Source organism: Muntiacus reevesi, chromosome 2 (genome assembly GCF_963930625.1).
Source record: "Muntiacus reevesi chromosome 2, mMunRee1.1, whole genome shotgun sequence".
Taxonomy (NCBI): domain Eukaryota; kingdom Metazoa; phylum Chordata; class Mammalia; order Artiodactyla; family Cervidae; genus Muntiacus; species Muntiacus reevesi.
The window spans coordinates 101,861,210-101,876,388 of NC_089250.1; the positions used below are offsets into that span (position 1 = coordinate 101,861,210).

Here is a 15,179-nt window from a genome sequence, read left to right on the forward strand (position 1 = left end):
AGGACCTGTGGAAAATTCACTTCTCACTGGTCCATCCAAGGAATGGAAGAGTCAAGAGCTGTTCTGTGGGATGTTAAGCATCTCATCTAAGCTTGTGTATGTATTAGACTATCTGAGCAGCTTCCTGAGGGCTTGCACATAGCAATGGCAGGAAAGTTTGCCTCACAGGAAAGTATGCCTGTGAGATAAACAAATCAGAGAGTGGCCGGGTTGAATATAATATGGCTTCTAGCAGATTTGATAGTGACGGATCTGTCTTTTTCTAGATATTAGTGAGGGTATAACCCATGGGCATTCCAAATGAACCAACAGGAAACTGTCCACAATGGAACATAGATCTAGGATTCAGAGCTCTTTCAGGGTAACTGCCACAAGGTGAGAAGCAGAGGCGTCTATGAAAGACACTTAAGATCTGGGACCACAGGGATTCTCAGTTTTATAACCTACCATGGGCAAGTGGTCATCCAGTTGTCCCTTTTTCCAAGCACAAAAATATAAATAATAATACTGGTAATAAGAACCTTATCTCTTTGGCATATATTTTTAAAGTTTATAAAACACCCTCATATGCATTGTATTATTTGAAGTTAGCAATGGTGCTGTGAGAAGTTGTGGTGTTATTCTCATTTTTTCAGATGAAGAAATTTAAAGTTTCTAAATTGTAAGGGTCTTATCCAAAGCTTTTATTATTCACATGTGATAAGCCAGAATATGAACTATGACATGTCTATACTAATCCCAGCATCCTGAAAGGTGCTGCCTTTACATTAAGAAAACCCCCTCCTATCAGTTATTTTGTAAGCACATACCCTCCATCTCAGGGGCTCCACCTCCACAGGCTCAGCAGCAGCCCAAGTGAATCAATCATTCACTTTACTGAGAGCATGAGCAAAGTTACCACTGCCAACACTCATTTCAAAGCTCACTGCCCTTTTTCAGATGTGATCTCTTACTGAGAATGTCTACCAGACTGAAGGAAACTAACTCCAGGTGCTGTGTGTCCCCAGATAGTTCCCAACACAAACTGGCTGCTAAAGGACTGATAAATAATCAGCAAGAAATGGAATCTCAAGAAAACCAACAATTCTAATGAAACACAGGCACTATGACTGACATATACCAGTTCTAGGCTATCTGAATATTTGAAAACATGCGACCTTCTCTTTTAGGTCCTGCTGTGCATCTTGTGCTTCCCAGGTGGCGCTAGTGGTAAAGAACCTGCCTGCTAATGCAGGAGTTGTAAGAGACATGGGTTCAATCCCTGGGGTGGGAAGGTCCCCTGGAGGAGGGCATGGCAATTCACTCTTGTATTCTTACCTGGAGAATCCCAAGGACAGAGAAGTTTGGCAGGCTACAGTCCATAAGGTTGCACAGAATCGGACATGACTGAAGTGACTTAGCATATACATCTACCTTGTGGGATCTTGGTTCCCCGACCAGGGATCAAACTCATGCTCTTTGAAATGGAAGCACAGAGTTCTAACCACTGGACATCCAGGTAATTCCCAACATGGGATGTTCTTAAATGAATCTGTTTCATACGTCTCCAAATTTTATGACATTGAATTTAATAATAGCAATAATCATAATGATGCTAATTGCTGTACTGATAAAAATGACCCTGTCGCTACCTAGTAAGTTCTCAATAACAATAAGTAATGATTGAGAACTTACTATGAGCTAGGCACTAGGTTAATAATGCTTTTCATTAATTTAGTTGATTCCCACAGCAATCCTCATGTAGAGAATACTATTAGTACCCTCACTTTACAAATCGAGAGACAGAGGTAGAGAAAGTCTAATTGAGTTCCCCAGGAACCCAGCAAGGAAGTGGTTGATTCGGATGCATCTCCAGGGAGGCTCAGCCATGCTATACTACCTGGCTTTAGACCTACATGCTATAGAGTCCGTTCTGCAGTTGCAAGTTATCAGTGGCTAGGAAATCAAGGTTCCACAAATTCCCAGGCAAAGTCGAACATCTCAGAGTATTTAAAAAACTGATTAACATCTTTGGAGGGACATGTGTATGTGTGTGTGTGTGTGTGAGTGTGTATGTGTTGTGAGATGGGCAGAAGGAAGCATTGCAGAAAGGGAGAAAATAGAGGCATATTGTGTCAGAATTTGATTATTTTCCCCTAGAACTTCAGAGTATATTTACAACCTCATGGATTGTCTTTTGCACTCTAAACAAACAGGTACACATTTCACTTTGATATTCCCATGGCTACTATAATGACCACAAGTGGCATGGGGTGAGTCATTGCCTAGTGAGAAATGGCTTCACTGAGAGCTCTCAAGGCAGAAGAACTCATTCCCCTCACAATGCTGCCCAGCATCCTGAGACTTCTGTCTCTGGGCTTTACAGAAGCAGTTCTAGATCCAGGGGTCCCACCTGGAGCACTTCCTAGAGTGATAAGGAAAGGGCCCAGCACACAACTCTCTCCTCAGGGAAGTGACTTACCCGGTCAGTTTTCCCTTCAGTCTGAACGCTGGTGTGACTGCGGACCTCATGATCCTCTTCCAGGTCAGAAACATCCTCTAGTTCTTCTGGAGTCTATAAAAAGAAAGCAACACGCTGCTGTTGGAAATGCAAAATGGTACTCTGGTAGTACCTCAGTAAGCACAGAGTTACCAATATGACCCAGCAACTCCTCTCCTAAGTTCTTATGTAAGCAGCTCTTTGCCAGGAAACTGCCCTCAGCAGGAGGTCTTCACTAATGGCTCAGATGGTAAAGAATTTGCCTGCAATCCTGGAGACCAGGGCACAATCCCTGGGTCAGGAAGATCCCCTGGAGAAGGGGATGAGAACCCACTCCATTACTCTTGCCCGGAGGATCCCATGGACAGAGAAGCTCCTTTTCTTGTCACTTTAGCAACGCCATACTGTAACTAAAATTTAAACCAGGCACTCCCATGCTTACTCATCTCCCCCCCTCCCCCAGCACACCTTTCAGATCATTTAATCAAACAATACATTGCCTAACCTGTCAGTTCTTTCCATAGATTATAGTGGTAGAAATGAATAATAAGTAGTTAACAGATGACCAAATCTTTTCCCTAGTTTCCCATCCAGTAATCTCATGACCAAACTGTGTGAATAAGATAGTACCTAGAGGAATATCACAAGAATTCACTGAGCCTGCATAGAGGGGGATGGTGATGACCTTGACCTCCATCTCAATGATTAACTGAGATTACTTCCCTTCTTTCCTTTAAATGTTTTCATAATCCAGCAGAATCTTTGGACATGGTGTTTGGGGGACGTTGAGTCGACTATCTCCCTAGATTACCAGCAATTTGATTAAAGGAGACTTTTCTTTTTATAGGGCTTTCCTGGTGGCTCAGACGTTAAAGAATCTGAGTATTGGTTTTGTAAGCAGTGGGAAGTAGGACCCAATTCACTCAACAGTACATACCCAAGAGAAATGAAAAACATATTTCTACACAAAAAATTGTAAACAAGTATTCATAGCAACAGCAATCATAATGACCAAGAAACATATCTAGTGATGAATGAATAAACAAAACATGATAAATCCCTACAAAGGAATATTACTTGACATAAAAAGGAATGAAGTATTAATATATACTGCAACATGGTAAATTTTGAAAATATTACACTAAGTGAAACAAGTCAATCACAAATGCCACATATTACATGGTTCTATTTATTTGGAATTCAAGAGTAGCCAAATGTATAGAGATAGAGATTTGATTAGTGGTTCCTAAAGCAGAGAGTGGAAGAGGGGGTTGGGAGGCATAACTTCTAATGGGTATGTGGTTTCATACCCACTGGGGTATAAAATGGCATGGCATTTCATGGGATGGCATTGGTATGAAATGGGATGGCAACAATGTTCTACAATCTGAAGTGGTAATGATCACACACTCTTGTGAATATTTAAAATACTTTAAATGGTGATGTTTATAGTATATTAATTATGCCCCAATAAAGTCTGAAAGAAAAAGAAAGCAAAAATGATCAGAAGGATGCTTTTCTCTGAGTAGCAATTTGTAACCACTATGTGGCTACCACACATCAAGGTGTTTACAGGTGACAAATAAATGGAATAGCTATTATTAAAACCATATGATATCAAAACACAAAAAATTGAGAAATTAAATTTTCTTAGAATTCAATAATTTAACATGAACTTTAGGGTTTAGTCTACATAGTTAACCTACTTCCATTGCTTTTTTTTTTTTTTTCCCCCAATTTCAGCTTAAACATCTTTTATTCAGGGAAGTGTCTTGCTTACAAATCCCCTAGATTGGCTTGAGTTCCTCTGCCAAGTATTTCCTGATGCCCTCTACTTTCACTATATAATGCTCATCATACTTTATTTTACCAAAGGTTGGTGAATTGGGAAGTAAACTGTTGAACTATCTGTTTTTTGAGGTAAGGACTCAGTCTACTCTGCTTACTACCATCTCACCACAACCTAGCACATACATGGTTTTAAATGAATGAAGAAAAATTAACAGTGATAGGCCAAAATCTAGTTGGATATGAGCAAAACAAAGCATATCAACAGCAACAACAAACATCTGTCCTCACTGTATCTCTATTGTGATTCTATCTTCCTATATTTCAAACTAATTTTTTAATCTGTTTTTTGTTGTTTTTCTCAGTTCCAGGTTACCATTCCCTTAAGTCCCTCTGTGGCAATAATTTAATGATACCAGTCATTAATGCAAATACAAGTACTGCACAGCAAAATCATTATTACAAATATAAAGTATTTAATGAGAATTAATTTAGTATTAAAGTTTACACAGTCTCAGTTTTAAACTATGATTCCTTTGCTACAAAGCTCTGGTGAGAAATCCAAAATATAAACATTTAGGTTTCATGACAAACATCCCAAAGTGAAAATGGAAGGTCTCCTGTATATACACGTAGCTGTTGAAGACGGGAAAGGGTCAGGACCTACCTCCTCAGAATAGCTCTGGATTCGCTCAAACCTTGCTCTACACACAGGCCCATCACTTACTTTCATGGTTGTGAAGAGCATTCATTCCACTGGGGCCACTCCAGGCGTGGGAACTTGAAACCATTAGCTCACACTGTGGCATAAAACTACCAATCTCCTAAACACTTATGGCTTCACATTCTTTCTCAGCTCATGGATCTTTAACCAGCACTCTTTTGTTCTCCAACACTTGCACTGAGCATCTCCTATCACTCTGCATTAATTTCAACCAACTCTTATTAGATATTAATATCTTCCCCCTCTCCAAGGCACCCAGTGTGCTGAGTAGTTATCTATATGTTGATCTCTACATGCAGTCCTTCTTTGCTGCAACTACCTGCAGCTATGATCACAGGAAATTTATTTTTCTTCTTAAGTAATAACAGCATGAGTTCACCATGAGGGAATTTCTATACAATCACATATTTCATTATCAGCTATTTTTTGTGTATTCTTCCCTAGTATTCTTCAGAAAGGCTTTTTATAATTTTTTCTCTTGATTTATCACCAGCCCCTATAATATCTGAATAAACCCAATTGATCAAATTCCCTTTCTTGAGCCCTGTTATTTTGCAACTGCAAGCTGTCTGGGGTCCCTACTGTGATCTGTTTTTTATAAATGTCTTTGTTTACTACTCGGGCTATATGCTATTATATAACCCAAGTTCTGTGGTGAGACAGAGCTTCATCACCAATCCCAGTACTTTGTGCAATTCAAAAATAAAGTTACCTAAAAGAAATTAAGAACAACTGCTCCTCAGAAATCACAAGTAACATTTTTGTTAGTGATACTGCAGGAAGTGATAAGCCTACCATTCACGCCCACATACTTGTGTACTTTTCTTTAACAGGGGACTGATAGTGTTCTTGCAAAACCACCACAACTGACTTCTCCTTATCATGAAAAAAAAAAAAAGTGGGGGAGTGTTCAAAACACTTGGTGGTAGCATTTTGCATTCTGTAAGGCAAGAAGCTGGATGATATTTTAAAAAATAAACAGTTATGTATACAGTGTTATAGTTTAAATGGAAACTAAGAAAGAAATAGGAGTACTTAATCATTTGGTGGATATATATGAACTTCAGTTTGAAGACAAATAATAATAGAAAGGATAAACATTTAAAAAAGGAAGGATGGAGATTTGGCAGCCCTATATTGTACACTCCTAGAAACAGCTTGCTTTGTTTTTATTTATTTAGTCACTTTGGAAGTTTAAACTTCTGGAAGGTTTGTGTATGTGTGTGTAACTTGTGCATGTTTCCAATCAACTTCCATTCTGTGTGAAGGGAAACCAACTATCTTAGATCAGTGTCAAGCAGGAGAAAGACCATAAACTGTTGAGCAATGCAGACCTGAATTTGAATTCTGCCTCTCCAGTTAGCTTGTTGGGGAATAGGTGTCTCCTCTTAAACTTTAGTTTCTTCAGAACACAATTTTGGATAATGAGACATAACCCTGAAGATTGTTGTGAGATTCAGTTGTACTAAGATGTTTAAACAAGTGCTTAGCCCACAGACATAGCTGGGGTGCAACAAAGGTTGCTTCTTTCTGTCTACTATTTGTTCTCTTCTTTCTTCACAAACTTATCCCTCATCCTATCAAACCCTTTATATTTTTTGATAAAACTTCTGTGGCATTTTGGATACCTCTATTTTACTTCACATCTGTTACTCTGAATTGACACAATACTTATCGCTAACTCTAGTTACACTTTCCTGATTTTGAATATACAATGTCATTGTGCTAATAGGGTTTAGTGTAATTACACATACACTGATTTCTTCTAAATTTCAAGTAAAGATCACGTTTGATCCTATTTTAATCATGTGTAAGAGTAAGATACTCTCTTAAACTGGCCCTAGCAAAGATACGCTCTTCACATTCTCAGGGGTGATAGAAATAACTTTCCTTCTCTAAGCTGAACTGTCTTTAAACCAGACCCATAGGAAGACACCCTATTTTATTGTGTAAAAATTGATAATAAATTCTATTACTCATTTATTTCTCTTATAAAAAATTCAGGATAACTATTCTATAGTTTTCTAACTCTTGCTTATTGTGAACCCTTCTTTAGGCAACCCAAAGTGACTTGAAATAAGCTAAGTTTCCTCATCTTAAAATGGAAAAAAATATTACCTAATCCTTAGGGTTATTGTGAAGATAAAATAACATGATGGACTAGAACATAATTCAGTTTCTAGAAAATACTGAATGTTCAATATTGTTTATGATTATTATAAATTATTATTGTAGTACTTTAAGATCTCACTTTGTTTATATAAAGGAGTCCAGAAACAAGTACAGTCAGACTTGAAAATAGGCTGAGGTTTTCATATAGAAACTGAGTGTGCAATAAACAGTAGTGGCACATTAAACTTCAAGGACACAATCAATTGGTGGTATGAGTGTATGTGAATGTATATACATATGTGTGTGTATATCTAAGCTTAAATATGTATTTATTTATTAAGGTACATAATGACTGCATTCATATTCTTCCTCCTCCTCCACACCAAGGAGCTTAATGCTTTCTAAAGAGTTATAAATTCTTATCCTTAGTGAAACAAGTAGGCAGTATTATTATACATTAAAATTCACTTGCTCAAGGCTATAAATGCTTAATTCTGAAATGTAAGAAAATAAATTTGTGGTCACTAAAACAACAAAAAATAAGGGAAGGATGAAAGCAAGGACAAGATGGAGAAGAGGTAGGAGGGAAGAGAAAGAAAGAAAGAAAAAGAAAAAAAAGTCTAAGAAATAGGAGTCATGCTCAGTATTTTCCTAAGATTTAAGGTTGAATTCTAAATCATATAGAGGATTTGATGGCAATTCATACTTCTCTGATTATCCCTCAAGGCCTTACTACAATCAAGTAACTGCCAGAGCAGTGTCAGTATTGGTCTGACACTCAGAGAAGGAATGATGCTGCAGACAGTATTCTGAAAGAATCTGCAATAGCATGCTCAGTGAGATTATCTTAGCTGAGCTGATAATACAGAAGTGGAGTGAAAAGAATTCAAATACATTTTAAAATGAGGAAAATACACAATAACACAATTCAAATTATGGAAAGCAAAAATGAGTGCACACACGCATGCACACACATATGCATATACCACCCCCCACCCCGCATCCAAGAATCAATACCCTGTTCTTGGCATTATTGACAAGGTTTTTGATCCATTTTCTGAGCCTTGTTTTTTCTAGTTTCCAAGCCCTATAAATTATTTAAAGAGTCACATTTTAGAAAAAATGCAGCCATCACATTTAACTGTCAAACATTTCAAAATATTTCCAGAAAATGAAGTAAACAACATGTTGTGTATTACAGACTTTTTTTTAAATGACAGACCCCTGGAATCAATCTTTGAGGGAGAGGCCCACTAACCTATAGCTTTATAAAATTGTACAAATGATCCTGTACGCAGTTCTTCATGAGAATTACTGGCCTGACATTAAATTTAATTTTTTGATTGGTTTAGGCTTTAGTTAAGTATCACTGTAATATGAGTTGCAAGATGGCAGCATCAATAGTTTATCAAGGATTTTCCCTGTCACCTGAAATGCAGGCATTTTACTTTTTAAGTATGCCTTCCATTGCTTGTCAATTAGAGGGTTAATTTGTCACATACTTGGACAGATAATATGTAAGTTTTAAGATTTTTGGAGTTTATGCTTAAACTGAAAGCATAACATTTACATTAATCTGGAAGAAATGTTTCCTTTGCACTAAAAAGATCCTGATGCTGGGAAAGATTGAAGGCAAAAGGAGAATGGGGTGGCAGAGGATGAAATGGTAAGATAGCATCACCAACTCAATGGACATGAATTTTAGCAAACTCCAGGAGATAGTGGAAGACAGAGGAATCTGGCATGCTGCAGTCCATGGGGGTCACAAAAAGTCAAACATGATTTAGTGACTGAACAACAATAGCAAGGAGTACTCAATGGTAGGAGAGATTTGGGAAATCTGTCAAGTTTGGTTGATTCAAATATTTTTGTTTTTCAATCACTAAGTTGTATCTGGCTCTTTTGTGACCCAGTGGACTATAGCCTGCCAGGCTCCTCCATCCATGGGATTTCCCAGGCAAGAATACTGGAGTGGGTTGGCATTTCCTTCTCCAGGGGATCTTAACCCAGGAATTGAACCCATGTCTCCTGCATTGGTAGGTGGGTTCTTTACTGAGCCACTGAGCCACTCCAATTCATCATAGCAGTTAGAAACATGGTTAACCTGATGAATACATGCATCTTCTTATTTTAACATAGAGTGAGAAAATATCTGGCATTGTTCTCAATTTTATAACCTGAATGTCTCACATAGTTTCTAGTAAAAAATAGGTGTGTGGAAAATATATTTTTAATGAATGAATACATGAAAGAAAAATACAGATAATAGATGAAAATAAAGATATATTTCTCTATTTTCCCAATAGAGCATTGGTGAATTTTCTCCTTTTAATCTTTTGAAAAATAATTCAAAACTGCCTTTGGGTACCATTATTATCCCTCTTTGTTTCACAAATGATGTCTTTTTTTCTTTTCCAATGTTTAGAATATACCACTCTATGAATTATTTCATATGATGAAACTAATATGCTTGGATATTATGCCCCTTAATTCAGTTCAAGTCAGTCACTCAGTCATGTCTGACTCTTTGTGACCCCATGGACTCCACGCAGCATGCCAGGCTTCCCTGTCCATCACCAACTCCTGGAGCTTGTAAAATTCATGCCCATCGAGTTGGTGATGCCATCCAACCATCTAATCCTCTGTTGTCTCCTTCTCCTCCTGCCTTCCATCTCTCTCAGCATCAGGATCTTTTCCAATGAGTCAGTTCTTCTCATCAGGTGGCCGAAGTACTGGAGCTTCAGCTTTAGCATCAGTCCTTCCAATGAATATTCAAGACTGATTTCCTTTAGGGTTGACTTGTTTGATCTTCTTGCAGTCCAAGGGACTCTCAAGAGTCTTCTCCAACATATATCCCTTAAAGCTACAACAATTAAAATACATCTTGAGAAAGCTAACACAGAATACAAAATACATACCCTAATGTAAGATAAAGAGTACATCTATAATGTATAAGAAAATATGATCAAACATATAGTCACATAGGACATCTTAGGCAGATAAACCTTGAACATGAAGAAAATAGCTGTTTCAGGGGAGACACAGTCCTGAGCTTAAGTTGTTCATCTGTTTCAAATGAATTAATTCTCCATTTGTTCACTACTTAGACCAGACCAGCATTCATCAAACAGCCAATCATTTGATACTTTACACTTGAGTCTGGATTATGACGATTTTTTCAAAGGAGGTGACATTGTAATCACTTAAGTTTTTACAAAACCTTTTGAAGAATTCAAGTGATAATAGAATCACATACGGTAAGTCACACTTTAAGTTCAACCCCTCCTTTTACCTAGAACAGTGTGGGAGTCAACTCTTTGATCCTAAGACACTAAAGAGGCTAATGCCTGTAGAAAAGCACCCAGCAATATGATTTCAGCAATATGGTCATAAATGAAAATGACCTCATTGATATCACTGTTCTTTTTCAACCACCAAATGAGTTGGTGATCTAGATCTGACTTCAGGACTGTATGTCTAAATCATGAAAACTGTCAGAAGAAATCATAAGACGCTTTCCAGCTTGAAGTTTAAATAAAAATCTGAGAGACTAACAAAGCCATGATGAATGTGGCTTGGATGAAAGCATACTTTTGGAAAATTAAAATATTAGAAATATCTGGACTCAAATCAAGACCCTTGAATTCTTCTGAGAACAGAAAGGTAAGATAATCATTTTTAATCAAGGCCTTAATATGATTCATTAATAACACTCTACTGGATTCTTCCACATTTCTTTTCTTATTTTATCTTAACAATAAACCTAAAGAAGCAAGGTTATCATTTTAATTCCACAGTTGAGGAAACCGCACCTTAGAGTTAACAGAATTCATCCAATACTACACAGTTAATAAAGGGCTGTTACAAAGTATGTTCCAAGGCTCATTTTATGAGCCATTTGGCTTGGTAGTCACAAATGCATAGTGAATATGGGAGCTGAGTAGTTAAGACTCACAAGTCTAGAAAATGAACTTCGAACAGCAGGAATAACTGCTCACAGAGAAAGGCAGGTCAAATAGTTTGGGGTTTTGATCAGCTTACTTAATTTCTTCTTTCCTCCACCAGATAGAATGTCTGGACCTCAGTAGACTTATTGCCTGGAGTTAATAGATGATTCAGCCTTTCATCACTGCTTCAGTATCACCTATGTTGAACCATATACTGTCTTTGAAAAAAGTCAACTAAAAGAAAATCCTGCTTGTTTCTCAGGCTGGAACTCTGACTTTAAGTATACCAGGATTGAAATCAGTTCAATTTTGGCCCATATCATGAGAAAAATTGTGCCAATGGATCTGTTGTTGTTGTTTTAAGTTCTAAATGAATTAGGCTGTACTAACTAGCAAAACTACTGTGTATGTGTTTTGTACAGAACTTTTATATATTCTTTCCAAATTATAAACAGAAAACCTAATTTAACTAACCTGACAAAGTTCTTATAGTAAGCCAGGGACTGTGATAGACCACGATGTAAAAATTAAGTATCTAGATTTAGGTTAATGCTGCTTTTAATAGCCTGTGACCTCAAAAAAATACTTAACATGTTGAAAACTAAGCTTTTTCAGAAGTAAATGAAAGGACTGAACTAAATGATTTATAAAATCTCATTCAGTTCTACTGTTCATTCTGTAAGTCTACTGCAGGCTTGGTGACAATGTTATCAGGAAAGATAATTTTTTAAATAAAATTCTGAATTAGCAGGGTACCTTTTTTTGAAATGCTAAACACAATTGTAGATTACAAGTCCCTTTGGATGTGTTGCCTTCCCTGCTGGCTCAGACAGTAAAGAATCTGCCTGCAATGTGGGAGACCTGGGTTCAATCCCTGGGTTGGGAAGATTGCCTGGAGAAGGAATGGCAACCCACTCCAGTATACTTGACTGGAGAATTCCATGCACAGAAGAGCTTGGCAGGCTACAATCCATGGGATCATGGAGAGTCTCACACAATTAAGCTACTAACACTTTGATGTGTGTACCTCTCAGGAGGTTAGAAACAAGTTTTTAACCTTACTTTGTTCAGGACAACATAGAACAATGTTAGGGTTCTGATGGGCAATAACTGATGATACCATGCATAATTGCGGCAGTAAAATTACTCTTCTTGGTCTGTAAACGGGAAGTGTGCTGTTGTTAGAAATAATGCAATAATAAAAATTTTTAAATGGTGGTGATGATAGTAGTGACAGTGGCTGTAGATGACTAATAACACAATTAAACCTTTAACTCCTGGGTGTAAACATTGCTACCATGACAATCAGACACATTCTTCGGTATTTGAGTAAGAAAAATCTCAACTTTTCCATCAAGTACTAAGCTAAACAGACTGTTTATGTAAATATGAGTGTTCTTATCCCTAGAACTGAAGAGAGGTTATGTAACTAAAAATTACTAATTTTTTTTTTCAAAAAACTATCCTATAGATGTTAAAATGAGTTTCAGATAATATCTAATGCAAAGCAAAATCACTTAATACTCTTTTAAGACTCTTCATTGAATGTATAAACACATATATTCTAATTATATAAAATATTGCATATATGTATGAGAGTGTTACAGTGTTGTCTGTGGCTTTCTTTATAATTGATTTGTTTCTAAATTTTTAGTACATAGATTTATCATCAGGGGGGAAAAATAAACAAACAAGCAGTTAGTGTTACAAGAAAATCTGCTTAATGTTGAATGTGACACTTCAAGGATGTGCCAGCAATGAAAAAAGAGCAAGATTACAAAACTCACTGCACAGGAACAGAGTTGGCCTTGTCACTTTAAATAGGTCTAAACGTGGCACGGTATTTGAAGCTGATGTGGACACAGACAAAAGCTTTCAGTAGATGAGATGAAAATTGCAGCGTATGTCTTCATTATTGGAGCAAACAGCAAAGAAGATTGAGAGCAGATACAGAGAACTAGGCCTCACCAGGGCCCTATGCTGTCCCCCCCTACCCACCCCGTATTACCATGGTCTCCTTCTTCGCTCTGTGGATCCATGAAAGCAATGGCTTCCGTGTTTCATGTAAGGGAATTTTCACATTTCCAGTGTCCTGGACACTGATTTTACAAAAGCATTCTGTAATGAAGATTTCGTGGGAAACAAGGGTTGTGATTTAACTTCCCAGAGGGTTATATAACTTATAGTATACAGGATTTTAAACCTATAGGGAATCTTTTATTTCTAGAAAACTTCTAGAAATGGTTAGGTGTTCAGGTATTATATCAATGGTCCTAAACAAATTCATCTATTCAGATTTGCAAAGTCATCACAGGCACAATAATAAAGCGAAAGCCTGCCTGCTGTGTTCTAGTCATGGATATCGTGTAAGGCTAAATAGGATGTCCACACCTGACTCTCCTATTTCACACTGAACTAAAAAAAGGAAAAATATGAAAGAAGTTCCACTTTACAGAGGAGATGCTGCTCGATAATACAGTAATTCAGATCTATATAAGATTTTTGTAGCTATTATTCAGGGTTATTGAATTTGAGTTTGCTTTATGGGATGTAAGAATTCCCTACACTGATAGAATAAAGTTGCCTAAGTTGGCAGCTTGTATATGAAATAGTACACTAGAATGCAGCAAAATAAATACTTGGACAACCCCTAAGGAAGAATTATGTTCTCTCTAAAAGGGATTTTTAAGTCCCCAAACTAAAAGGCCTATTTGTAGAAGCAAGTGAATACATCATTGTTGAAGATGTAGGCAGATGTAAGTGGCTATGAAACTAGCTCATGTACTGTTTCTACACAGTCTGTCCTGATCTATGAAATTAAGAAAAGAGGTGGAAGCAAACCTAGCAGGAAAATTAGATTTAAAAACTGCTTGTGTTCCTTAACGTGTTAAACTTCCATGAAAATGAAAGTTGCTCAGTCGTGTCCAACTCTATGTGACCCCATGGACTATAAAGTCCCTGGAATTCTTCAGGCCAGAACACTGGAGTGGGTAGACTTTCCCTTCTCCAGGGGATCTTCCCAACCCAGGGATTGAACCCAGGTCTCCCACATTGCAGGCGGATTACCTACCAGCTGAGCCACAAGGGAAACCCAATAGAACACCATAGAATCCAATCATTTCATCCTGTTTACTCAAGGTGAACTAAAACATACATTCACAAAAAGACTTATACACAACTATTTATAGCAACTTGTTTTATAATAGCCAACAGGCAGAAATGACTCAGATGTTCATCAAAAAGCAAATGCTGTAACAAATTATATGATCTTTCAATAGAATATCACTCAATTAGAAAAGAGAATGATTATTGATACAAGAAATGACCTGGCTAGATCTCAAAATAATTATGCCATGTGAAGGAAGTAAAATAAGAGTACATCTAGTATTATCCTATTTATGCAGCATTCTAGAAATTAAACTTCAGTATTCTTGTCTGGAAAATTCCATGGACAGAGAACCTGGTGGGCTATAGTCCATGGGGCATGCAAAGATACATGACTAAGTACATACACACTCAGACACTAGAAGTTACAAATCAGTCTACAATAATACATTAGATTAATCTGTGGGATCATTTGGGGTCTGCAGCAAGGAATGATTGGATTACCAAGGATCATGTGTAAGTTTTAGGCTTTGAGTATATATTCCTTAATTTGACTGTGGTGATAGCTTCAGGGTTAAATACATATGCCTATAAAACATATCAAATGGTATGCTTTAAAGTGCACAGTTTTTAAATGTCAGTTACACATCAATAATGCTGCCAGAATTTGCATCTACTTATTCAAATGTCTATCTAGATCCATACTACATAAAGTAACAATTGTTTGCTTAGCCCAAGACTGTAATTACAACTGGGACCATGGAATGTGATATTCCACTGAATAACTACATAAAAAGAGTAATACTGCAAATTCAGTTTTAAGCAGTTAATACCTCTCTTTTTTTGTTATTTAATAAAGTAGACTTCAATTTGTACTAAGGGATCACATATTTAATTAAAAAATGTTAAATTATGTCATCAATGTTAAATGTTCAGTTTATAGACACCTATCCATGGGTCATATCACTAAGGGGTACTTAGAAATAAGAAATATCATAGCTTTAGTAAAGTAATATCATCTGCA

The 15,179-nt window shown here is 36.9% G+C and overlaps 1 protein-coding gene across 1 annotated transcript in view; it reads right to left on the reverse strand.

The window, feature by feature from the left end:
• The window catches only part of CTNNA3 (catenin alpha 3), a 1,724,101-nt gene that overhangs the window by 186,338 nt on the left and 1,522,584 nt on the right, over nucleotides 1-15,179 (reverse strand). The window contains exon 13 of the mRNA XM_065919867.1: nucleotides 2,462-2,554. Coding sequence (XP_065775939.1) covers nucleotides 2,462-2,554 — 93 coding nt within the window. The remainder of the gene's footprint in view (nucleotides 1-2,461; nucleotides 2,555-15,179) is intronic.